Here is a 27596-nt window from a genome sequence, read left to right as displayed (position 1 = left end):
AAACCCAAAAGACTCCACCCCAAAACTGCTAGAACTCATACAGGAATTCAGTAAAGTAGCAGGATATAAAATCAATGCACAGAAGTCAGTGGCATTCCTATACACCAACAACAAGACGGAAGAAAGAGAAATTAAGGAGTCGACCCCTGTATAAGTTTTTAAGCTTCTGGCAGGTGGGTGTGAAGATCTACCTATCTTGCGGGCGCCCAAGATAAGCCTTGTAAGTAGGCTTCCTTATTTATTAAACTACCACCTACCCATCTGGAGGGGTCTGCCTCTTTCTTTGGTCTCTCCCTGTCCTCTGCATGTGGAGGTCACTTGCAGATGTCACCTGGGGAACCTCCCGAGGTTGTGAACCCACAATTTTCTGTTCCTGATGATGCACTAGAATTTTAGCATTTCTGAATGTTAAACATGTTCTGCAATTTTGTGTCCTCATATAAAACTTCGTGATAAATTTATGAATTTCTGCAATTGTATGTGAATATAGCTAAGGAATAGTTTTGAAAAAAAGATTGAAAAATGTCCTTTTTATCTTGATCTATTGTGCACTAAATTGTGATGTTTTGTTTGAATTTGTTTCAGAATCGAAGCAAACGCTTGGAAAAGGTCCATGTGGTTATTGGACATAAATCGTGTGACTTGGATTCTCTCATTTCTGCCTTCACATATGCTTACTTTCTAGACAAGGTGAGGGGAAAGAAGATTATATTTTTTGTATTTGAATTATGATGGAACTCATAAGAACAAACATTTTCTGGAAAAGTGAGGAAACCATTCACTTAAATTTTCATGTTCTGGTTTATTGTTGCAGAGAATAATGTGTTATAATCCATTAAACAACAAATATTTATTGGTCACCTATATGTTAGGCATTGTCTAGTTATTTCTTTCTTCATGAAACATTATTTCATTAAGATCAATGCTTTCAAATAATTTTTTTAAAAAAAAATATGATAGTTGTTTACTTTTATGGGAATTCAGAGAACTAACAAAAGTAGGTCAGAATTTCTTGTTTTCCTGTATCATCCTTGTTGGTTAGTTTTACTGTTGGGAATAGAAAAATGCGTGCATGAACATTACATGAAATACAGAGCATATTGGCTGGAGTTTTCAGTAACAGAGGTATTATGTGTCACATCTATATTCTGTTCTTGCCTTTTAACCCTGACAAGGGTCATTCTCAGTTTGTGATAATCTCCCTTGAGTGAGAATCTTTGTACTCTGTGAAATCTATAACATCCCTACAGAGGTGGAAAAGACCTTTTAATAAATTGTTTTAAAATTTCAATTTCATAAAATTCATCAGCCCATGATAATGCGTCACCTCCAAGTCTAAAAAAGCACAGTATGAGTGTCTTAGTGCTATTTCCAATTTCACAGAATTTTTAATTTTCCGGAGTCTGATTTGTTTTATTCCAATTTTGTTTGGATCCTTGCCTCTGAGAGTATACATAGCTGATCTAGAGTAATTTAAATTCACATGAAACCCAGTCTTCCAGAATGAGCTGTGGGTGGCAAGAATGGCTTAGGACAACAGCTGACAAAAATGCCAGGTAAAATATTCTGATCTCTACATACGGACTTTATATAAAATTTGTGAACCTTACAAGGGAGATTAATTGGCATAAGGAGATAAATGTGCCTATGTCAAGATAATGCATATTGAACGCTTAATCCTATTAACTGGACTCTTTGACTCCTAGAAAAAAAAAATGTTGCTTGTCCCGAGAACATAGAGTTAACTGAACCAGACTGGTTTTTAGACCAACAGTGGCATGGACTCCTAAGGAAATTATAAATACCACCACCACCACCTACTGCAGTGTCTTGAATGAAAATAACATGAGACCCAAGGAATGGGAAAGTAGTTGTGATGGATAAAATGGCTCTTCACTCAGCATGGGGACAAATATGGAATTACTGAAGGGTCACATACTAGAATTTGTCCTATTTCTGGGCATTCCTTTTAGTTTACCAGGCCCTGCCCCTGACCAAAGGTCTACATCTCCATTTGAATTTTTTTTCCCCGAGAACGTGGTGACTTTCTCTGAGAGTATTAACACCTAGAATAAATGTAGAGCTTTGCAACTTCCCATGTATGACTCCATTTAAATACTTTTCACTCTGGTAGGTAAGCCCCATTCTACAGATGGGTTAAACTGGGTTTCCAAAAGGAAAACGGCTTTCTCCAAGTCACACAGCTGAGGCTGGGGCTAGAACCTAGTTCTGATTCTAACCTCAAAATAGGTCCTGCCCCACGATATTCTCAGGCCACATGCACTTGACTCAAGTTTCAGAATCAGGAGTTTGATCTCAATTAATTAAGAAAAATAACTTGCCATACATAAACTTCTAATGATTATTGCACAATTGTATTCAGGATTAGCCTGACGAATGGCAGGCATCCCATGTAGATGGGACATATATGCCCTTCTGTGTCACCACAGTCCTCATCTGCCCTACTGCGATCATTCTAATTTTCTGCCAATTTCATAAGGACATATGAATTTGTTTCCCCTGAAAAGGAGAATATGTGTGTGTGTGTGTTTAAATTGTGGAGGGTTTGAAATAAGATAAAAAAGAGTAACAAGAGGTTAAAAAATATTAGGGGCCATTTACCTGTAGCTAATGCTCTGCTAATTGGGTTCAGGAAGAGCTGATTCTGCATGGCATGTGGGTGAGTGAAGCCAAAAGACTTTTGTTCCATTTACCATTGCCCTCAGGCTTGAAGCAAATGGAGTTGTGTTCTTTCCTCCTGCTGCTAATGGTGAATCAGTCAACTCTCTTCTTCGCAGGTCAGTCCACCTGGGGTTCTCTGTTTGCCAGTGCTGAACATACCAAGAACTGAATTCAGTTACTTCACCGAGACAAGGTTTATTTTAGAAGAGCTAAATATCTCTGAATCATTCCACATATTCCGAGATGAAATTAATCTGCATCAGCTCAATGATGAAGGGAAGTTATCTATAACACTTGTTGGCAGCAGCATGCTGGCCAGGTAAGGCTCTGGAGGGAGGTTTGATCCTTGAACTAAGGCTCTTATGGGGACAGTATCACCTCATTCAGGATTTTTGTGACTTTGGGAATTGCATTAAAGGCAGACGACATCAGAGGAAAAAGAATATTTTTTCTTCTCTTATGGCAAAATGTGGGCTATCCCAGTCCTCCCTTTTGACTTTTGCATTTCAAGTATGACATCTTTGAGTGGAAAGTTTTTGTAGCAGTGACCAAGATTATAATTTTGAACCATTTCAAACAGTGTATTATAGCAACACAACAGTCCTATGTATTGATGCTGTAAATATGTAATGAAAACTGAAATTAAACACTAAATAAAATGGAAAGGTTCTTAAGAAAAATATCTCAGTGGTGAAATGAAAAATCATATGGATCACCTATGGAAGTCATCTGATCATTGGCTCATTCATTCATAGCATTTGATACTATAAGAGCAGGATGGATTTTTAAAGTTCATGGAGCTCGAATTCGTTATTTTATGGACAAGAAATCTGAACCCCACTGTTGCAAATGACTTACCCAAGGTACCTCATGCAGTTACTAGAGTAGTTTGGATTAAACTTGAGTCTTCTGCCTCCTTCAGTAAGTACTCAGGAGTTGCTAACTGGTGCAAGAATCTAAATGTACATAAAGAGAAATGAGACAAATTGTCTGCCTTCAGGGACTTACCCAACCCAACACAAATGCTCTTTTGATAAGCTCCGTGGTGCTACCGAATGAAGGGTCCACCAGTGAAACACCTCTAGTTTGAGACAATAGGTTTTTTGCACACTTTGCCAATTTGCTAATGGTTTAGGACATTAACCAGTGGGTACTGATATAAGTACACATGAAAGAAAAACTTGTACAGTTATCTAATTTTTTATTTAACCCTTTTTAGGAAACATATTTAAGTATAAATACATGGTAATTCCAATCATGCAGTTCATTCATTATAAAGAGTTTTGAAAACAGTCTGCTTGTCTGGGGCTGTTTTTATCCCCATGCCATTTGAAACATAAATTCTTTTGAATATTTATTAATCAGTTGTTGTTCAACTGACTGAGAGTTACTGGGAGTTTATTTGGCTGACTTCAATTATCAGTGCTCAGGATGATCACCTGCTTGACTAAATTTATGTGTTAACTTTTTCAAACCAACTAATGCAAGTAATGCAAGAAGCCAGAGGAGTGAGCTACGAAACGTGTGTGTCAGTCAGGATCTTTGGAAGAGTTTTGTTCCCAAATAAACTGAAGAACTTAAGCTGGTGTTGGTACTGATGCTGTGAACTCCAGGTTTAGGACTGTTTGTGAAACAGAATGCTTTCCAAAAAGAAATTGAGATCTTTATTTCCTTCTTTGCCACTCATTTGTTTCTGGCAGACGGAAAGACCAACGTCAGTCTTATTCACATCTTTCTTTCTGACTTTGATAAAGCCAACTTATCTCACGTGTAAAGGATGACGGTGGAAGTAAATCAGCCCGTAGTAGCTTTTCCCCAGCCCTTGAGAGTGCAGGTGCAAGTTCTGGAACCAGATTATCAGAGTTTAAACACAAGCTAGTCTGCTTGCAAGCTTTGTGACTTTGGACAAATTTCTTAACCTCTTTGTGCCTCCGTTTCCCCATTTTTAAAATGGGAGTTTTACTAGAACCCATTCCGTAGGGTCATTTTATAGTCTAAGACGTGGTGATATTCTTTCTGGCCTGATAATAGTGTCTGGCCTGTAGCGGAACCTTAGTAAATATTAGCTATTATTAATTATTGTTATTATTATTATTATTATTATTATTTTCCATAGCAAAACAAGAGCTAGAAGTGCTGAGGTGTGAGGGGCCACCTACTAAGACCCTTGGGGAGTGAATTCAGTGAAATGGAGTATGAAGGCACATAGAATAAGGGTCCTCTCTTCTGCATCATGTGAGCTTACTCAGATTTTTAGCTGTTGAGAGGAAGTCATTTGTACGGGAGTGGAGATTAAATACTTCCAGAAAGTAAGAAAATAAGCCGTATCTCTTTGTCTTCCTCTCTTCCATTTGCTTTACAGCGAGGACAAGACCTTAGAATCAGCAGTTGTCAAAGTCATTAATCCGGTGGAGCAGAGCGATGGCGGCCTTGAGTTTCGAGAGTCTTCCTCTTCCCTTGTGGTGAAAGAGATTCTCCAGGAGGCTCCTGAGCTCATCACCGAGCAGCTGGCTCATCTCCTCAGAGGTGAGAGATGGCTCTTTCTATTAAATACTGGAAGGCTTAATGGAGTGTTTCTCGACTTGCTCATGCAGAATGACTGTGATCCATTCTTGGGTTAACAACCCCTTTAAAGACCACGGGAAGCTTCATCAGAGAAGCAGGGAGTAAAGAGTTTGTTAAAGAGTAGCATTATACTACATATTAAAAATGTGCATTTAAAAATAGGCATGAAGGATCTTTGCTGTTTCACTAGACAGGAGTTTTAAATGGAACTACTGCACCTCTGTTGGGGAGCCCACCACCTCTGTGGGCTTCTCTGGCCAGCCAGCAGCTTCCAGAGGTGATTCTTGCCCCACAGCAGTGCGACTCAGGGCCAGAATCCACGTCCTCATATTGAAATAGCACCTAATACTTATATATGCTTGGTTTGTGGACTACTGCTTGGATGGCAAAATAAACACCTTTCATGTTGATAATTTGATGTTGGGTTTTTTACCTTGTCACTTGTTAGCCCCTATCTTCTAACATTTCCCATCCTAACTCAGCCCTGTGTTCCCAGCACATCGTCATCGATTACCCTTTGAATATTTTTCATCTCTGTCCGTGGAGCCCACACCACTTCCAAAAGGGCCTTCTAACCTGGCTTCCTAACCTTGTTAGTTGACTTTGGTGGCACAAAATTATCACAAAAATTCAGGATTGTCTCACATAGGACAGCTTTGGGTGTTGTATAAAGCTTTTTTTTTTTTTCTTTCTTTCAGTAATCCATCTTGAACATGATAGACATAGATTTTTCTCAGAAGTATTTAGCCCAAGAAAATGAAAAACAGTGATTAACAGAAAATTTTTTTAAAAAGGAAGGAGATGACCAAGAGAATGTTGACACCAGTCTTTTGAGGACGCTTTCCTTCACTTCCTGTCTCTTCCACAATGTGGAGAGGAAAATGTCCAAAAGTTATGTAGTTCCTGCGAATATTTTAGAGCTAATGGCCACAGTAAACCTGTTTTAAATTTTTTCTGGCAATGGACATCTATAAAAACGCTCTGTGGGAAACTGTGCCCTCAACCAAACCAAGTAAATACGATCATTTATCTCTGTGACAGAGCAGAAGGAAAATAAAGGTAATTGGGGATCCCAGCCAAGAGGGAAGTTGTTTGACAACGCAAATGTGCAGCTCAGGCAAACGCTAGAGTATTTTGTTTAAGTTTCTTGCAAACTAAGAAGCTTGGTTTATTGTTCAAAAAATACATGTTTTATTTAACAGGGAAAAAAGGTAGTCCACCAATCACTCATCATCCTGTTTTTCTGTAAATAGTTAAATCAGATCAAACTGTGATACATCAGTACAAAGGTATGATTTTGCTGTCAGTGATGATAATGATGATGATATTCAGATTTGGGGAGTTAGAAGAGAGGCAGACCCTTTTATGAGTGATGTTGGTTTTCGTTAGCAGAGCTACCAAGAATCCGAGGTACGGTAAAGGGCCTTGGTTTTTCTTATCATTGGAGGTTTTTCTTAAGGTTGGGCTTGAAGGGCATCCAATAGGAACCTGGCAGAGTAGGAACGTCGCTTCATTGCTGCCTGGACATTGGGATGTAAGAAGATGAAGTGCCTCTATGTGCAAAGACTGCAGATATGGATACTGTCATGAGAGAGAGAGTCCAGAGTCACTAAGCCTGGAAGGTGGCCTACTATAGTGGAAAGAAGGCTCTGGAGACCCTTAGCCAAAGTATGCATGTGTGCATGCCTATGTGTGCATACATTTGTGGAGAGGCCACGGAACATCACTGAGCAGTTGTGCCAAGAAGGAACTAAAGGATGGGGATCCAAGAAGTTTGACTTTATTTTTAAGGTTTTATTTATTTATTTGTCAGAGAGAGAGCACAAGCTGTGGGGCGGGGGTGGTGGTGGTGGCAGGCAGAGGGAGAAGGAGGCTCCCCATTGACCAAGGAGCCTGAGGCAGGACTCAATCCCAGGACCCTGGGATCATGACCTGAGCTGAAGGCAGACGCCTAACTGACCGAACCACCCAGGCGTCCTAAGAAGTTTGACTTTAAAGAGGAAACTCATTGTTCAGAGTAAGAAGGGCAGCAGGCCAGTTTTTAAAAGTTCCTAAATTGGGGTGCCTGCATGGCTCAGTTGGTTAAGCATCTGCCTTCAACTCAGGTCATGATCCCAGGCTCTGGGATCGAGCCCTGTGTCAGGTTCCTTGCTCAGTGGGGAGTCTGCTTCTCCCTCCTCTGCCTCTGCCCCCTCCCCCCTTGCTCTCTCTCAGATAAATAAATAAAATCTGAAAAAAAAATGAATAGAAGCTCCTAAATCTTCAGTAGGTATCAGAAAGGAATCAAGTTGAATTTTGCAATATTCACTAAACTCAATGTTAGATTTCATGGTTTTCCTATCATGTATTAACACCAAACCAAATGGGAGGTTTTTGATGTGCCTGTAAATAATTTTAGCATTCTTTATTTTCATAACATGGATAGTTCTCTGTCCAAAGAGTTTTCTCTATAAACAGCTACGTTATTTTGTATTTTGGGGTGCTCAACATAATCATTAATTTGACACACGTTTCTAGAATGTATTTATGCATTTTTCTAGGCCTTGAAGGAAAGTAAAATTTCTATGCACATCTTTGCTGCAAAGAATTTTGAAAAATGTCTGTTTCCAGATGTCGTGAGACTAAATATTGATGACTGAGACTTGGAAGAGTCTTTGAAAGTATCCTAATTAGACCTTTTTGGGGGATCTATTATTATGAACTTCATACCAAAAAACCTGAATTTACTGTGAACACAGAACTTAATCAATTTGATTGTTCCTTGCCTTTTATTCCCGAGGTCATATCCTAGGACACATCATGCTGAGGCACACTGGTGTGCTGTAAATGGATTTCAAGTGGGCCATTGATCCCCTCAGTCCCTGGAGAGGACCCTCAGTATGCCTCTTAGCCCACTATGCTGGGGGAAAAATGCTAATTTTCAGAGTGTTCCTTAATGTGCGAGAGTTTGGGTCTACTCTTCCTTAGTCTTGATTAACTCCTTCTCCTCTGCTCAACTTCTAAGTATTACGGTGCTGTCGAACTTCATCCTGGGACATTTTTTTTCTATACACTATTTTTTTGAGCTTTTTATTTAAATTCCAGTTAGTTAACATGCAGTGTAGTATTAGTTTCAGGTGTACAATAGAGTGATTCAACATTTCCATACATCACCCAGTGCTCCTCACGACAGGTGCCCTGCTTAATCCCCATACCTACTTCCCCCTCCCCTGACCCCTTCCTTCTGGTAACCATCAGTTTGTTCTCTGTGGTTAAGAGTCTGTTTCTTGTCTATACCCTATCCTTAAGTGGCCTCATTTCATTCTGAGATTTTAGACCTCTCTTTAGCATATTCCAGGTTCATCTGCAATGTCCATGTGACATCTTCACATGCATGTCTAACTAACACCACCACCTTACCGTGGCTGGAATGGACCCCTGTAGTTCCCTGTACCTCCAAACCTGCTTTATCTCAGCTTCCCCAGGTCAGTAGAAGTCACTGCCAATCACTACCCTTTACTCCAGCCACAATCTAAGATCGTTGATTCTTTCAATTTTCTTTCCTCCCACATTGATCCATCAGCCCGTCCTGCTGACTCTCCATCTACAACGTAACTTGAATCCATCCTCTCTCCTGTGATCACTAGCAGTGATGCTGTTGAAGCTGCCATTCTGTCTCTCTTCCACTAAAGCAATGGCTGCCTTGAGTGTTGCCCTCTTCCCTCCATAAAATCTATCGTTTATGAAGTAGTCAGAATGGCCTTTTAAAAGTGTAAACCAGTTGTGTTAATCTCCTGCTTAAAATCCATCACACTCAAAATCCAAGCACCCTCCCCAAGCCCCCAATCTACAATATGACTTCTCCCCTGCCTGCCCTGACATCATGTCATGGATTCCACCCTATCCTTTCCCTTTGAGTGTTCCAGGGTCAGGGGCCCTTCAGTCTTTCAGATAGGCCAAACTCTTTCCACTCTTGAGGATCTACATAAGCTGTCCCTTCCTTCTGGAATTTGTATTTCTATCTACTTATCTTTCTGCCTGTCACGACTTTCTTCCTCCCTTTTGCTCCTTCACTCCAGAATGCAAGCTTCAGGAGAAAGCAGACCTTCTCTGTTTTGTTCACTGCTCCATTGATGTGTCTCTGGCGCCTGGAACAGTGCCTGCCACATAGGAGACCCTCAATAAATACAGTCATAAAATGGATCATGCATGATTGTGTATATACTTTCTATTTTTATGACTGTATTGATTTAGTTAGTTCTGTGAAATGAGATTATCCATTTCATTCCTGCCCATCCCTCCAACATTCTTAATGTCCAGAATTCGGACATTGTGCTTTGCAATAATAAACCCTCTTCTTATTTTTTTTTTAGCTTTTTTTTTTTATTTTTAAAGATTTTATTTATTTGACAGAGAGAGAGACAGTGAGAGAGGGAACACAAGCAGGGGGAGTGGGAGAGGGAGAAGCAGGCTTCCCCCTGAGGAGGGAGCCCGATGCGGGGCTTGATCCCAGGACCCTGGGATCATGACCTGAGCTGAAGGCAGACGCTTAACGACTGAGCCACCCAGGCACCCCTATTTTTTTAGCTTTTAGAAATCCTAGTAGAATTTTTTCTGTTATTTTGCAAGTCTTTGTTTTTATTTTCATCTTTTTGTTGTGTGTATATATACACACATATATAATTGTATATATAATTTTTAAAAAGATTTTATTTATTTGAGAGAGAGAGAAAGAGCTCAAGTGAGAGAGAGCATGAGGAGGGAGAGGTGGAGGGGGAGAGGGAGAAGCAGACTCCCTGCTGAGCAGGGAGTCCAACGTGGGGCTTGATCCTAGGACTCCAGGATCATGACCTGGGCCGAAGGCAGATATTTAACCGACTGAACCACCCAGGTGCCCCTATATATATAATTTTAAGCCTTTCATGGAGTATAATACACATACAGAAAAGAAGACAAAACATAAATACAAAGCTCAGTGAATTATCACAAAAGGAACATCCTTTTAACAATTACCCAGGTAAAGAAATAGAACGAGAAGACCTACTCAGTTTCTCCGTAACTAAAGGTAACCAGTTTGATTTTTATGGCACACACTTTCTTGCTTTCCTTTATAGTTTTACTATCCCGTATGTACCCCTTAATACCATGGATTGGTTTTGCCTGTTTTGCATATTATATAAATGGAATCATATAGTTATACTCTCATTGTTACTAGAAATCTGCATTTATTTTAAATATAGTATTGGGGCACCTGAGTGGCTCAGTTGGTTGAGCATCCGACTCTTGATTTCAGCTGGGGTCATGATCTTGGGATTGTGAGATCGAACCCCGTGATGGGCTCTGTGCTCAGTGTGGAGTCTGCTTGAGATTCTTTCTCTCTCTCTCTCTCTCTCTCTCTGCCCCTCCCCTCCATGCACACATGCTCTCTCCCTAAATAAATAAATACAATCTTTAAATAAATAAATGAGTATCTATTTGCATAAGTCAATCATCTATCATTGATCTGTTTATAATTTGTGTCCTTCCTTCTCACATAGAGTATTTGACGTGGTTTACAAAAATGCATGCAAATATAATAAAACAGGGGGAAAAAAGTCAGGTCAGGAAAAACAAAAATGTGTCAAGAAAGGAATAAAATCAAGAAAGAATAAAAATATTGAAGTAGTAAAAATAGTATTCAGTCCAAAATGTGGCATATGAGGCTCCTGGAGCCACTGGAAAAAAATAGAAAGCAAATTAACTGTCGTATTTATATCATTACTAAAACAAATACATAGACCACCAGTTCCTCATTTAAAAAAAATCTAAGTAGTTTTCCCTTGCATCAGTCTTCTGGATAATACTCCTAATAATGTCATAGTCCTTCTCCAACCCATGTAGTAAGTTTGTATAGGAACTGAGTGTAATGTGTCAGATACTTCCCAATCCCCAGTCCATCAGTGCAGGGGTGTTGTTTTAATCAACTTCACTGTTGGTCTAGTAACCTGATTTTTCTGTTCTAAATTTCTTTTCTCTACACGTTGCTATTTTTCACTCAGTACAGGAAATAAATCTTTAAATTCAATCATATTAGAATCTTTTGTAGTCTTATACTGAAAACTGTAGATACCTATCGCAGTGTTTGCCTTGTGGGAGAAGATCAAATTCAAATATTGAGGTAGAACCTGGGTATTATGGATGTTGTTAAAAGATCATTTATATACCAATTAGAAGTAGGCATGGTGTTGCCAGGGTAGAAATAACCTGCTGTTTTTCTCTAATAATTTCCCTTGTCCCTGTACCCTCCGGGTAAATGTCAACAGGTGACTCACTCATGGCCAATGTGTATTCAGACTGTGCAGGAGATTTAATGAAGTCGACATAATTTGCATTTCCTTCAATTAATACGTCTTACAAAAGCTGGGTCTTGCTGTGGTCTTTTAATAAGACATACTTCAAACTCGGAAATTTCAAGATCCAGATCATTAGCATCACGTTCATATGGAAAGACACAGACTTACTTCCATAGATTACTTTCTAATTATTTGTCTACGAAGTTATTTGTCTAAGAAGAGAATGTGTTCATTCAGACGGGATGGTAAACGACCCTGATTTTTGGAAATGTCTTTTTATTTCTCTCCCCTCCCGCACGTCTGTTTTCGCTGTCCTGGTTCTTTTTTCTTTACTTTCTTTCTCCTCTTCTGCTTCTCCTTTTCATCTCTTCCTGCTCTTCTTTTTTTTTTTTTTTCCCTTCCTACTCTCTGCTTCTGCGATCCTTTTATTACCATTTTCAGACAAGCTGCAACCTGCACCTATTTAAAAGTCACCCTCGACAGAGTGGCCTAAAGTTGGTGTTTGGTTTTGCCCTGAGTTTTTGCCAAAAGCAAACGATTATGAACCCGTCAGAATCCTCAACCTGTGTTCTTTAATTTCCCCAGAGGTGTGCACTGGAGGACGATTGCCAAATTTAAGGTCCATTAAATTGCTGAATCATCACATTTGGGATTTGTGTGCAGATGTGCATGTGTATTTGTGTGCACACGCATGTGTGTGCGTATGTTTCTGGAAACCAACTGGCAATGAGGAGATTGCAGCTGCTGATTACCAGTCGGGTTTCCATTAAGACCACACTTCCCCCCGAAAGGCCTGTCACATTTATTTGTATAAGGCCTTCACAGAGCCACAATATGAATAATGGCAATTGTTCATGCTTAGGACGTAGAAAACCTCTGCCCTAGGTTCTTAAGAAACACATGCTCTCCTTTCTATTGGCAGCTGCGTTTGAACTTTAATAAAGAATCATTGCTTGCTATTTTAGTAGCCTGGATTAACAGCTTCAAAAAAGATCCTTTTAAGGAGGTCAAATGGGAAAGGAGTGGTGCCAGATTTTTTCTTTTTTTTTTTTTTCCTCTCCTGCCCAAAGAGGGAATCATCCTCTCCCAGTGAATCATCTGTCTCCCGAAAAGGTTACAAAGTCCAAAGGGAATTTCATCCATCCTGTTTTGCTGAGGAAGAGGGAAGCTCTGTGTTGAGGGTAAAGGAAAGAGATTACTTATTATTTATTTATTTAATTTTTTGCTAGATATAAAATCAGAACAATTTCTCAACCTCAGAGTTCTTATGCCAAGATAAGCCTTATTCTTAAATTCAGACATTTTAAATTTATAAGATTATTAAGCACTTGAGTAATATGCTTCTTTTTTTTATCCCTTTTCAGGCAAAAATGTGAGCTGTTGTATTTTCCATCTTTTTTTCTCCTTCCTTCTCCTTCCCCCCACCACCCCGCCCATTATTCTTTTATTTATTTATTTTTCAGTATGAAAAAAAAAAAATCATTCCCAAGTGAAACAAGGAAAGAGGTTTAAATCCCTTCTTTTCTGCTAAGAATTTATCATGCAGAATATGCCTTTACTGTGGTGAATGTTTTCCCCAAACAACTTCTGACTTCATTAGATCATGTTTAATATTAATGTACTACAATTGCTTTTGGCAAGAGGTCCTTCACTTTGCCATTCTATTGAACAAAGAACACTGTGGTTGATTTTTTTCTAATGGAATGAAATGTTTGTTACAGTTTTATTATAATTGCTTTCTTTGTTGCTTCTTGTTAATCCCTCCTGGCCTGTGGATAGCCTGGACGCTGTTGGGTACATGTGTATGGATTTAAATATTTTTGTAGTTCTGCAGAATTTGCTGGAAGTTAAATCAACTCTGACTCCAAAAACAGGTTTGATTTTGCCAAGAGGTGACTTTGGCTGCTTTATATCCTGATATTGATATTTAACTAAGTATATAGCTAAATGAGTCTTTAATGTGAAGTAGAAAATTTGGGCCATAGCCATTCTTTTGCAGTAAAAACAGCTGGGAGTGTGGTGAGCATGTTTCTGAGTTATTTTTTCCCACTTACATCAGTACATCATCTTCTTTCGAATTGTCAAGTCACAATCATAAATCAGTGTCGGAAGTCTCTTTCATTGAATTATTCTGTAAGACTGTTTAGTGCAGTGTCTGTTAGATTAATTTCTGAATACTCCTTTTCTATTTTATGTATTTTAAAATTAAGATCCCCAAATCAAAGAAACTGGATTCTTGGTTTGACTATAAGCCAGGCACATTTTTGTGAAATTTATTCCTAAGGATCTTACATTTTGATGCTATTACAGGTTTTTTTTTTTAATTTTTAAATTCAATTTTCTAATTGTGATTGTTTATAGAAATACAGATTTTGTATTATTATTAAACATATCAAGAACGCTTGCTAAATTTACTCACTATGTTAAGCTCATTTATAGGTTCTTAAAAAAAAAAGATTTTATTTGAGAAAGAGTGAATGAGAGAGAGAGAGGGCACAGAGGGAGAGGGAGAAGCAGACTCCCCACAGAGCAGGGAGCCCGATGCAGGGCTCGATCCCAGGACCCTGAGATCATGACCCGAGCTGAAGGCAGATGCTTAACCGACTGAGCCACCCAGGCGCCCTTCATTTATAGGTTCTTTTGAGTTTTTATATACACAAACATATCATCTATGAGAAAAGACAGGTTTTTTATTTATTTATTTTTTTGAAGATTTTATTTATTTATTTGTCAGAGAGAGCACAGGCACGGGGAGGGCAGGCAGAGGGAGAGGGAGCATCTTGAACCTAGCATAATCTTGGTACCAGTACCCAATAGGGACATCGCAAGAAAAAAAGAATTAAAGGCAAGTCTCTTTCATAAACATAGCAAAAAAAGCCTTTTAAGACTAGTCCCAAATCAAATTAGCAATATATTATACATTATTATATAGTCACCAAGTAGGGGTTTCTTAGGAATTCAAAGACAAACTAACATTCAAAAATCAATCAATATAATTCACCATATTAATAGAAGAAAAAAATCATATGATCACCTCAGGAGATGTCAAGTAGTAAAACTACTTCATAAAATCCAAGATTGAAATCTCAGCCAAGTGGAAATAGAACACAGCTTCCTTAATTTGCTGAAGGGCATTTATGAAAACCAAATAAAGAAAGCAAACCTTGTATTGAACTGTGAAGTATTGAAAGCCTTCCGCCTCAAATCAGGAATGACACAGAGTTGCCTGCTATTACTATTTCTATTCAACACTGCACTGTGAACCCCGGCCAGAGCAACAAGGCAAGAAGGTTTAAGGAAAGGAAAAGAAGATATAAAAACTGTCTTTTGGGGCACCTAGGTGGCTCAGTCGGTTAAGCATCTGCCTTTGGCTCGGGGCGTGATCCCAGGGTCCTTGCTCAGCGGGGAGTCTGCTAATCCCTCTCCTCTCTGCTTGTGCTCTCTCACTATCTCTGTCTTGTTCTCTCAAATAAATAAATAAAGTCTTAAAAAAACAAAAAAAAATTTAAAAAAAGATTATGCTAGGTTCAGAAAATAAGTTGGGAAGTGTTCTCTCTATTCTTTGAAAGAATTTGTGTAAAAATTCGTATATCTCTTAAAAGTTTGAAACTATGAATATTAAGTTTAATGGATTCATTTTTTAAATTTATTTTTTTATTAAATAAATTCAACTCCCAATGTGAGTCTCAAACTCACGACCCTGAGATCAAGAGTTACATGCTCTCCTGACTGAGCCATCCAGATTTTAAATTTCTTTCCTGCCAATTTTGGCAAGTTCAGTTTTTTTCAGAAGTATTATTCAGAAGTATTTTCAAAATAATTTTATAATCTATTACAGTTTATTCTTATCTCTTAGTATCAATAGAATCTGTAGTATGTCACCGTTTCATTCCCCATTTTGGTAAGTTATGCCTTCTCTCACTCTTCTCTTTTTTTCTTAAGCAGTTTTCAAAAGAACTATTTACATTTTTATATAAATTATAAAATTTATATTATATATTATGTATTATATATAAATTTGTGTTATATATTTATATTGTTATTATATCCTTCCTTCTACATTTTTTAGTTGAATTTGCTGTTTTTTTTAACACCTGATGCTTTTAAAGATATATTTCCTCAGAGCATAGCTCCAATTGTGCTCCACAAGTTTAAATGTCATATTTTCATTATCATTTAATTAAAATGTATTCTCATTATGTTGCAATTTCTGCTTTTACCACGAGTAAGACGTGTATTGTTTAATTTCCAAATATTTGGGAATTTTCTAGTTTTGTTCTATTACTGATTTTCAGACTATGATCATGGTGGCCGTAGAATATGACTCTGTGATTGCAAGCTTTTGAAATTTGTTAAGACTTGATTCTCCCCAAAAGCTGCCACATCTAACATCCACGGCTGCCTCTGTGTGCGGATGAACAGAAGTGGAGGTGGGGACACAAGGAGAGCCTGATGCCCCTGCTCCACCCCATGCCTGTATCTAATATATAAATATAGAGTTGTGTTTAAAAAAAAAAAGACTTGATTTATGTCTCAACAGATGGCCAGTTGGGTTAATGCTTATTTGTGCTAGACAAGAAAATATAGGTCCACCATTGTTGATGACAGTGTTCAACATATGCCAGTTAGGTTGTTTGTGACTCATGTTGCTCAAATATTCTAGGTCTTTATTTTTTTTTTAAGATTTATTTATTTTAGAGAGAGAGTTGGAGGGGCGGGGCAGAGGGAGAGAGAAACTCAAGCCGACTCTGCGCTGAGCTTGGAGCGGTGGCAGGATCGTTCTGACCTGAGCCGAAACCTAGTGGGGTGCTTAACTGACTGCACCATGCAGACACCCCCCAAATATTCTACATCTTGACAGATTTTCCTCCTACTGGTTCTTAGAGCTGCTGGAGAAGGATGTCCTAAAATTTCACACTGTGACTGTGCATTTATCTCTTTCTTTATCCAGTTTTGTCAGTTTTTGCTTTGCAGATGAAGCTGTGTTATTTAGCACATGTAAATTTGGGATTGACTTATCTTCCTGAGGGTTAACCCTTTAATAGTTTAAAGAAAATGCTTAATGTCAAGTAATTCTCTGCCTTATAGTCTAGTTCGTCTGACATAAGTATGTTATACGAACGTTACACCTTTTTCTACCTTTTACTTTCAGCCTTTCACAATCCTTGTATCTAAGGCTTTTTCTTACAAACAGTATATTGCTATTATGGCTTCTACAATTCACTTTGATAACTTTCCTCTTTTAATTTAAGTACTTTGTCTTTTTTACATTGGCAGAGAGACATAACATTAAATTTACCATCTTAACTATTTTTAAGTGTACAGTTTTGTAATGTTAAGTATCTTCGTATTGTGCATTCAATCTCTAGAAGTTCTTCATCGTGTAGCACTGAACGATGTACCCACTAAACACTAATTGTCTCCACATTTGATGCAATTGCTCTTACAATTGGGTTTCAATTTGTCATTTTGCTGTTTGTTTTCAACATGTCTCACATTTCCTCATTTCTTTACTACTATTATACTAAAATATTTTTACTACTACAATTCCCCTTATTAGCTTGTGAGATATGAATTATTTTTAAAAATTATTTTATTAGTTACAACACAAGATTATAACATACAATCAAATTGATATTTTAATCACTTCTCTGACAATCCAAGAACCTTGGAACAATTTGCCTGGTCCCTTCTGCAATTTGTTACTATTGGAATGTATTTTATTTTATTTATTTATTTTTTAAAGATTTTATTTATTTATTTGACAGAGACAGAGATAGTGAGAGCAGGAACACAAGCAGCGGGAGTGGGAGAGGGAGAAGCAGGCTTCCCCCCGAGGAGGGAGCCCAATGTGGGACTCGATCCCAGGACCCTAGGATCATGACCTAAGCTGAAGGCAGACGCCTAACGACTGAGCCATCCAGGTGCCCTGGAATGTATTTTAATCACACATATATTTGAAACCCCATAAGATATTGCCATTGTTGGGGTGCTTATGTGGCTCAGCTGGTTAAGACTCTGACTCTTGGTTTCAGCTCAGGTCATGATCTCAGGTTCATGAGATCAAGCCCCGCGTCGGCTCTGTTCTCAGTGTAGTCTGCTTGAGATTCTCTCTCTCTCTCTCTGCCTCTGCCCCTCCCCCTTAAAATACATAAAAAAATTTTTTTAAAAAGATATTGTGATTGTTTTATACAATGAATGTTGATTTATTCTTACCCACATATTCACATTCTCTAGTGTTTTTCTTTCCTTCCTGCATTTCTTTGCTTCCATCTATAGTAGTTTTCTTCTGTTTTACTATTTGCTTTTAGTGTGAGTTTTCTCTTGACAAACAGTTTCAGTTTATTTCTGTGGAAATGTCTTCATTTTGCCTTCATTTTTTATGTGTTCACTCAGTATAGAATTTTAGATTGGCGTTTATCTTATATCCGCACTTTGAAGATTTTTATTCTCTCTTAATTTTTAGCAGTTTTAGTGTCATGTGTCTAGAGGTCTTTTTCTTTACATTTATCTTGCTTTGGGTTCATAGTTTAACATGAATGGTAGAGTGATAGCTTTCATTAATTTTGAAAGGTGATTGACCATTGCCTTTTCAAATATAATTTCAATCCCATTTTCTTTCTTCTCCAAGGGAAACTCCCACTGTATGTATGTCAGACCTTTTCTCAGTGTTCTCCGGGTCCCTTATTTTCCTCTCTATATTTTTCCTCTTTTTTTTTCTCTCCATACTTCAGTATGGATAGCTTAGTATGGATATTTTCTTCTGATATATTTTCCAATTTACTAATCTTCTTCTCATCTAATCTGTTGTTAAGCAGATTTTTGTTATCTTAAATTCAATTATGAAATTTACAGTTTAAAAATTTCTTTTGATTATTCTATTTATAGATTCTAACTCTATCTTAATTCTCCAGCTACTTTTTTTTAATCCCCTCTACTTCCATTTCCATTCTTTTCCTCATGAGTTTTTTTCCCCCCTCTGGAGTTTTCAGTCATTAGATCATATTTTTTTAATGTCTGGTAATTTTTTATTGATTGCTGAATAATATACTGTCTGTGGTTGATGAGATTCTTTTGCTCTAGAGAGGATTTACTTTTGTACCTTAGAGGCAGTTAGAAGGGTATCAGACAAACTTAATCTATTTTGTGTTTGATCTGATTCGAATCAGGATTTCAGTCATCATGAAGACTAATCTATTTTTGCTTCATCCTTCTGCTATGGCAGAGGTCAGCAAACTTTATCTGTATATGGTCAGATAATAAATATTTTACTATTGCAGGCCTATTTACTTTGCTTTACTATTTTACTATTTACTTTGCAGGCCTACAGGTCTCTGTTGCAACTACTCACCCTACCTATCATTATAACACAAAAATATCCATAAACAATATTAATAAGTGTGGTTTATTTCAATAAAACTTTATTTATAACATCTGGCAGTGGGCCAGATTTACCTGCAGACCATAGTTCTCCAACCTCTATCCCAGGGTATAACTCTCCAGGGGCCTCCTCTGAAAGCCTGGGTTTTTTAACCAAGACTCCTTTTCTATAGAGATCCCTAAACTTTAATTTTTGTCTCACTATTCCTGTGAAATGATTATTAGATCTGTGAACCTTCTTATCTCATTGGCTACAACTTAGGAATTAGCAAATACCTAGAGAGGAGAAACCACACCAAATGTGGGCTTCACTTTTTGCACTTACCTTCTCTCCAGGATCTTTTTTTTTTTTTTTTTTAAGGCCTTTATTAACGGATGCTTGCCGTTTGTTGATTTTTTTGAAAAAATCAAGTTGTAAACTTTTTATTACAAATTAAAAATGAGGTTCTTAAAAATCTCAACTTGACCAGATATGAAACAATTTGAAAACCTTTAAAGGTGTATTGAGAAAAAACAGGTTTATTTTTTAAAAAAAGAAATACGTTTGTCATTACCAAAAAGAGAAGTCTTTAGGTAAAAATAATAAAAACCCCATGCTGCATAGATAATGCAGATAGTTCTATTTATCTGGTCAATGGGCAAAAGCAAGCACTTAAGGTCTTCAGCTCCAATCTTTTGTTCATTTCTTATTGCTGGAATTTCATCTTCATTTCTTCGTGTTGGATGACTAAACCAGATGATGGTAGAGATGGTAACTTGGCATTTACTCAGCCCCGCCCTGCTCAGCCTCAGGAGGGGTCGAATTCTCAGCTGGTGCATCGGCTGCTTTTGTCTCTTTGCCATCTTGTGGTTTAGGATTCACGATTCCGCAGGGGTCCTCCTCACTAAAGACAGCCTAGACAGGATCTTAACTTTTAAGATAGTCACCTGGGTAACTATCTGACACCATCACAGATGATTTTTTTTAAATCCAGCTTTTCTCCATGTTCTTGGTACAGGTAGTTTATCAGAGCCAGAAGCAGATGAGGGTCTTTTTTGAAATTCAGATTCACCATTGCCTTAACAAAGAGTGGAAAAACCAACTTTATGTTTTGGATTCTATGTCAGTAATTGTCAGACTGAAGGGTATACTCAGAATCCAGCTGGCTACTCTCTGCCCTTTAAATGATAATTTGTCTCAAATCCATTCACTTCTCCTCATGCTGACTGCTCCTTGCTTAATTCTCATCTAAAACCACTTTCTAGGGCTCCTGGGTGGCTCAGTCAGTTAAGTGTCTGCCTTTGGCTGAGGTCATGATCCCAGGGTCCTGGGATCAAGTCCCACATCGGGATCCCTGTTCAGCAGGGAGTCTGCTTCTACCTCTGCCTCTCCCCCTCCCCCACTCATGCTCGCTCTCTCTCTCAAATAAAGTCTTTTAAAAAATTAAAAACAAAAAACAAAAAACGGTTTTCTAATTCTCCTGATATGCCCTGTCTAATTCATTCTCTGCATGGTAGCTGGAGGGATTCTTATAAAACGTAAATGTGAGCACGTTATCTCTTGCTACTTAAAGCTCTTTTTTTTTTTTAAAGTAAATTCTGGGCCCAACATGGGGCTCAAACTCATGACTCCAAGATGAAGAGTCGCACACTGCACTGACTGAGCCAGCCAGGAGCTGCTCACGGCTTCAAACTCTTTAATGTCTCTCTATTTCCTTTAGAATATAAAACACAAACTAAGACGGCTTGTAAGGTCCTTCATGACCTTGCCCCTGTCCACCTCTCCAACCAAATTTTCCAACATTTTTTTTCTGAAACCATACTACCTGGTTCTAAATAATTGCTTTCTGTTCCTTGAGGTGGCCAGAGCCTCTCCCATCTCAAATGTCTTTGCACATGGTCTACCTGACCCGGGATCTTCGTACTTTGCCTTCACCTTAAGATACCCTTCCAGTCTCAGCTAAGGTTAACTCTCTCTACAAAACTTTTTTTGACTCCTAAATTCTGGCCTACATCTAGAGTGCTGTGTATTTCCCCAGTGCTATTTCTTATACCCCTAATAATGAAATCGTCTGTGTTTATTTGTCTGTAGCTCCTAAACTACTCTGAGCTTCACGGCGCACGACTATCTCTATTTCAGTCTTGAATCACTAGCGTCTAGCACAGTGCCTGGCCCATAGTAGGTGCTTACTAGTTCTTTGTTGAATGAATGAATGAATAAATGAATGTTTTAAATATATTAGGCATTATTTACTTTTTATTTTGATGTTTACATTCATTGATTCCCAGTATAACTTTATAAGCTGTGAAAGCAGTATTATTTCTGTTTTAAAATAGGCCAGTGGTAACAGACAGGCCAGATGACTTGTGTGGAGTTTTTCAAGATGTTTAATGGTGAGCATAGATCTAATCTCTAAGTTCTGTAGGTTTTAGGATAGATGTCGAGATCACGTACCATAGTTTTCCTCACTCACTACATCATTTCTCCTTTTTTATTCTCATCTCTTTCTTTCTTTTCTCTCCCCCATGATTATCATTAAGGCTACACTGAAAGCCAGAGAGTTGGTGACACCTTGATTAATCCATAGATGTGGGGATTTTTACAGAGTTTAATCATTCATCATTAAGCAAAACTTTTCTTTCCCCCATGGCTCCGTGTTAGCCTGGGATCAGGAGGTAGGGGAAGAGGATGTGACAGGTGGTAACTCCTCCTTTTCAAGGTGAGATTGTGCATAGAAATTCCAGGAGTTTGTCAGAGGTTGGTCGTTCATATTGGCAAATTACTTTGTAATCAAAGTCTGTAATTTAGACCCAGCTTGTGAATTCTTACAAATAGATAGTGGTGACTTCAAAGTAGTGTGTGATGCCTGGAAGTCGGAGAGTGGGCTCCTGGTGGTGACCTGTCAGATTGCTTTGCTGCGGACAGTGGGACTTTGCAATCATTTGGTTGTTAAAAGGAAGAAGTTCATATGTGAAATCAATAATGTGGTGAGCGGGAACAGTCTTCTCTGTGGTCTCTTAAAGGGAAATATTAAATAATTTGAATATCTTAAAATAGTTGGTCATTCAATTCCATTCTGAAATCATAAAACAACATAAATCATTTTGTATGGGAAAAGCTATGCATTTTCTTTCTTTATCCATGAGCTCTGTACCACAGAGTACGCTATAGTCAGTTAAGTTGTGGAGGTTAATACCTGGTGAACAAAGAGGCAAGGCAGATAGTATCTGAAGGGTTTTCTACAAACGGCCTCTTGAATGCTACTCCGTGGAGGCCTCTGATCCAGGCAAGAAATTGGAAGGGGACGTATAGATCAAGAGGCCAGAAAACATTGATTTTCCTGGAGTAGCTGGAAAGTTTAAGGCCATTTTCATTCATGCCTTTTAGGTAGCATCCTTTTCAAGTGGATGACCATGGAATCCGAGAAGATCTCAGAGAAGCAAGAAGAAATTCTCTCTATCCTGGAAGAGAAATTTCCTAACTTGCCTCCAAGAGAGGACATTATCAACGTCCTGCAGGAGACCCAATTCAGTGCTCAGGGTGAGTGACTGTCCGCCAGCTCTGTTGCGGCTCCTGAGTAGGGACGGTTTATGGGATGGCATGTGGCCAGGGCCCAGAAAGTGAATTTGAGTGTGCCTTCATTTTCCTCCCCATTCTTTGTGCTTGTGGAAGATTTCCAGGCACATAATGTCGGCTCACCTAGAAGCAGGCAGCTCGTACTGCAACCTCTCCTCTGAGGCCTTTGTGTCTGGATGTATGGTTAATTCAGGTGTCTAATGTGCACCCCAGATGCCTCATTACATGAAATCCCTGTGCTGAGCGGGTTCTATTCTGAGAACGTGGCAGGAGCAATGTCAAGCACAATGGGACTTCATAAATCAATTAATTTTAGAAAAAAAAAGAAGAGAGAAGACAGTTAAGCAGATAAAATTGTTCTCTCAATCTAAGCATTACCAAGACAGTGGATTTCCTGGCCCAGTTGTTTTATAATAATCACAAATAGATATAATTCACAGAGTGCCTGATGCACACAAAGTTTTACTGTTGTAACTTTGCATGGATTATCTTACTGAGTCTTCATGACAACCCTGAGAGTCAGCTGCTATTATTATCCCCATTTTCCAGATGTGAACACTGAGGCACAGAGAGAGGCGGCTTTGCTTTCTTGTCATCACGTACACAGTTGGCAAGTGACCAGGCCAGGATTGAAACCCAGACGTAGACATAGCTTTCTCCCTTAGTTTGGAATCCCCCCAGGGGCAGAGCCCAAGGCAAATCAGTGTATCTGGCAGGTGATCCCCGGGGCACACTGACGGGTTGGTGTGGTTGATCAGGTTAGCTCTGTGCGAAGTCGTGCCTTCATCCCGCTAGGGAACCTGAGGAAAAATGTGTGAAATCTCACCTTGGCATTATCCCACACGAAGGTGTGCTGGAATTTGTCCGTCCGAGCTCCAGGGGCTGGTTGGTAACTTTTCAGGAGTTTTGTGAGTTGGGCGATGTTGGGTTGGCAGCTTGAAAGCCGCCATGGAGGAAGTACTGACACCCACAGAAACGAGCGAACACTACAAATCAGGTTTGTTGCTGATCTCTGGGCTCAGTGTGGAATCTGCTTGAGACTCTCTGCCCCTCCCCCCTGCACTCTCTCTCTCTCTCTCTCAAATAAATAAATAAATCTAAAAAACAAAAAAAAGCTTGGTCTAGTTTTGAAAGTAAATGACAAGGGGCACCTGGGTGGTGTCTGCCTCCGGCTCAGGTCATGATCCCAGGGTCCTGGGATCAAGCCCCACATCGGGCTCCCTACTCAGCAGGGCACCTGCTTCTCCCTCTCCCACTCCCCCTGCTTGTTTTCTCTCTCTCTGTCAAATAAATAAATAAAATTTATTTTTTATTAAAAAAAAAGATAGTGAATGACAAGATACACGTACATCCACACACGTACATCTGTAGCAGATGCGTCAGCGTCCCACTCACTCTTCCTCAGATCTCCCCAGCATGGTGCCCCAACACCAGCATCTGCATCTCTTCCTGGGGCCTTTTTCTGGCCACCAGAGCCTCCTCTGGGGAATTCACAGCTTCTGGGACCAAGTGGCCCTCAGTACTCAACAGTCCAGTGATATGCTGAGATCATGACCTGAGCTGAAACCAAAAGTCAGGTGCTTAACCGAATGCACCACCCAGGTGCCCCAAAACTAGACCGAGCTTTTAATGCACAGTTTATTCTATAAATCATTTTATGCTGCAGTACAGTTGATGGTGGCCTTTCAGTCTTAAAGTCAAAGAAAAAGATTTTATACTCGTCTGTTTCCCCACACTGCTGTGATTGACAGAGGGTTCTAAGTTGGGAGGGCAAATAGGCAACTCTGGTGTCTTAACATGCATCTGGGAAGAATATATGTGCTCTACTGGGCTTTATTATGGGTCTTCTCCCCAAGAGGTCAGGCCTAATCAGGTATAATAACCTAGGGTGAGAGTTAAATGTCAAGCCAGACTTTTTCCTGTTTTTCAGGGATAGATTTTATTTATTTATTTTTTTAAAAGATTTTATTTATTTATTTATTTGAGACAGAGAGAATGAGAGACAGGGAGCATGAGAGGGAGGAGGGTCAGAGGGGGAAGCAGACTCCCTGCCGAGCAGGGAGCCCAATGCGGGACTCGATCCCGGGACTCCAGGATCATGACCTGAGCCGAAGGCAGTTGCTTAACCAACTGAGCCACCCAGGCGCCCAGGGATAGATTTTATTGGAACACATTGGTCAGCTGACTCAAACTATGCAGTTCTGGATAATTCAGCCGTTCCAGATTATTCTTCCTATCATTTAAGGAGTCCAGTGGCTCCGATTGCCAGAGTCTATTACAAGGTTGACCAATTTATCATGATAGTGTTATGGGTTACAATTAAAATGTGCATTTTGAATAAAATTACACTAGAAAATATGGGGCCTCAACTAAATCCACCCTGAAAGCAAATTTTGGCCTCGTGAGGTATGACTTAGCTAGCTTGCTTGATAACGTTAGGTTTTCCACCTTTGCCCACCTCTCCCCATTCCTTTCTCTGCCCTTGTCTGCTGTGAGTCTCTAGAGGCTTGTACTTCTGAGCATTTAGTCATGTGGCTCCTGGCTGGGTTTGGTTAGTGAGAAGAGTTAGCAACACATGGGGCGTGAGGTTCAAGGGAAGGAGAAGAGAGAGGCTGTAGTATTTCTTCTTCGCTTCCTTACTGATCTGATGCTGAGTTTCTGGCAGCCTCTCTCCTCTACTTTCAGGTCTCTGTTTCTTTCCTTTGTCCCTTTGCTAGCGTCTGAATGCCTCACCATCTTTTATTCATTTTCTCAGCCCCACCCACATCTCTGTAAGGGTCCTGCCTTTAAAAAATCTTTTTTTTTTTTTTTTCATCATGAAGTGTGAATTCTGTTTCCTGCTGGGATCCTAACTGATGCAAATATTGTCACCAGTGTGATTTTTGCCTTTCTGTGTGTAAATGTGTGTTTTATGGGTAAAAGAGATCTTGGTTGCGGGGGGTGGAATATTGAAATTAACAGGGTGACTTCTTTACATGATCCCTTGATATTACCAAGAACAGTTCCCCAGGTGTAACATAATGTTTTCCCCTCTCATCTACAGGTTTAAGTATTGAACAGACAATGCTGAAAGATCTAAAGGAACTGTCAGATGGAGAAATAAAAGTGGCCATCAGTACCGTGAACATGACCCTTGAGGTAAGGGTAGGAATGGATTTTTGTTTGTTCGTTTGGTTGGTTGGTTGGTTGGGGGTTTTTTTTGGCAATGAGAGATTGTACAGAACTGCAGTCTGAGCAACTGGTTTACAACTCTCTACAGCATAAGTCACTGTTAGTCTTTTGCTCTGAATGCTTCTTTATGATATATTTGACTAGGAATGTGGGTTATTATTTTGGATGAAACCACTGTGCCAAGTCAAATGAAAAATGGCAAACATGGATTCCCAAGGCGAGTGCTATTTCATTCATCTCAGTAAAACAAAACCTAAAACACAAACATTCACATTTGTATGTGTGCATATGTGTAGTCTGCTTAATAGCATTGATTATATATGTGATTGGATTTACTTCCAATTTTTCCGTGCACCACCCCACAGCGTTCATAGAACTTTTCGAAGAAAACAAGTTATCCTTTGGCCCTTGTAAGCTATTTGGATGCATGTCATTTTTGGTAATCAATGGTGACAGCTCAAGTATTCATAAAACTCTCCTTCCAATCTATTAAATGAATGACTCGGGGTGCATATTACTCATGTTGTTGTGTGTTGCCTTGGTAAATTATCTTTTTTCTACTTTGGGGGTTTTCAATGACTTGTATGTTTATCTTAATTAACCTAACTAATGGGGATGATATTTTACAGAAACACATTTGTGCCATGCCGAATTCTGTGTATCTCTGTACTGTCATATTGCCTTGGTCAAGGCACTGAGCTCTCAAGTTTATGGAGATAAAAATTGCTGTATGGCAGTTCATCTTTTGGTTTTTAGAATTACGTATCACCATTCTTTTTCTTGTTCCTAATGGTGTTGATGACAATATCATGTGTATATTTCCAGGGAATAGCAGGCATGCACGGGGTGTCCATACGTCAGAAAACCCAAGAGCAAAGCAGGTGCTTTTTTTCTATAATTTCTTTGAAAAATTTATTCCCAGTTGATTGACATGGTAATTCAGGTCATAGATCCATATGAGTATCAGGAGGCAGACTGTTGTCACTAGAGAGAATCATATTTGGTAGTTACGTTGTGCCTCGTAGTTTATAGAGCATGTTCTCGTTGTGTGTAGTTGGTAGATGGACGAAACTGTTTCTGTGGACTTTCAAATTGATAGATGCTCCCTATAATTAGATGTTGGTGTGATTCAACATAAGAAATACATGCAATTTGGGATGTAGTAACTAGATAATCACCTTCAATTAGAAATCTGCTTTGTGTGTAGAAATCCAAGGAAAACATGGATCTTGCAAGGGTCAGTAGCTCAGAGAATCATTTCTCCTAGTTCAAGCCTTAGGGTTTTCTGTCTCCTCTCCCCCCTCCCCTGTCTCCCTTCACTTAATGGCATCTTATTAGGTTTTAAATGCCTTGTTTGGAATTCCTTTCTAAATTAACATAGAGCATCTTATAATTGTTTAGGGAACTGTCTGTACTTAGCAAATTATTTTAAGGCTATTATTATTACAGACTTCCCATAGCTTTAACATACCTTTATATTACAAGGGTATATGAATGGCTTTGTCAGAATTGTTAAACTGTAAATGTTTGTCAAGCTGAATAAGTGATAAAATGATCATCTACATCTACAGGTCCAGTAATTAATCAGGCAATTAAGTACATCTCTGGAAACACTATATGATCTTCTGGGAGGAGGAAGAAGAACATTTGTATGTGTAAAAGAAGGGTATACAGATTAAACACCAATCAGCTGAATGAGGGCTTTTCACTTGTGCATAATGGGGATAGTAAAGATGACTGAGAAATGGGGAAGCAACTCTTTAGTAACATCGTATGACTTCTTTGAAAGAGCAAATGCACATTATTTATTCAGTCTATCTGTTGGAAAAATCCCCCAGTTAAGGGCAGAGTTTGGTTTTCTCCACAGAGGGTCCTGTGAGGTGATGTTTTCTCCTCCCCACTCACATATGATTCTATTTCAGCCTTCCTAT

General features: G+C 39.0%; 1 protein-coding gene across 3 annotated transcripts in view; it reads left to right on the top strand.

Annotated features, from left to right (window-relative positions):
* PRUNE2 (prune homolog 2 with BCH domain) overlaps nt 1-27596 on the top strand; it is a 232735-nt gene that overhangs the window by 46622 nt on the left and 158517 nt on the right. For 2 of the 3 annotated variants that reach the window (XM_081804095.1, XM_081804096.1), the window contains exons 2-6: nt 586-690; nt 2799-3001; nt 5045-5208; nt 22306-22458; nt 25538-25632. In XM_081804095.1, coding sequence (XP_081660221.1) covers nt 586-690; nt 2799-3001; nt 5045-5208; nt 22306-22458; nt 25538-25632 — 720 coding nt within the window. Of the gene's footprint in view, nt 1-585; nt 691-2798; nt 3002-5044; nt 5209-22305; nt 22459-25537; nt 25633-27596 lie in introns of those variants that run through there. The other variant, XM_081804097.1, reaches the window with a different exon arrangement.

The sequence above is a fragment of the Leptonychotes weddellii genome, chromosome 14 (genome assembly GCF_054177405.1).
Source record: "Leptonychotes weddellii isolate Sample4059 chromosome 14, ASM5417740v2, whole genome shotgun sequence".
Taxonomy (NCBI): Eukaryota; Metazoa; Chordata; class Mammalia; order Carnivora; family Phocidae; genus Leptonychotes; species Leptonychotes weddellii.
This window is presented reverse-complemented; position numbering and strand designations above follow the sequence as displayed.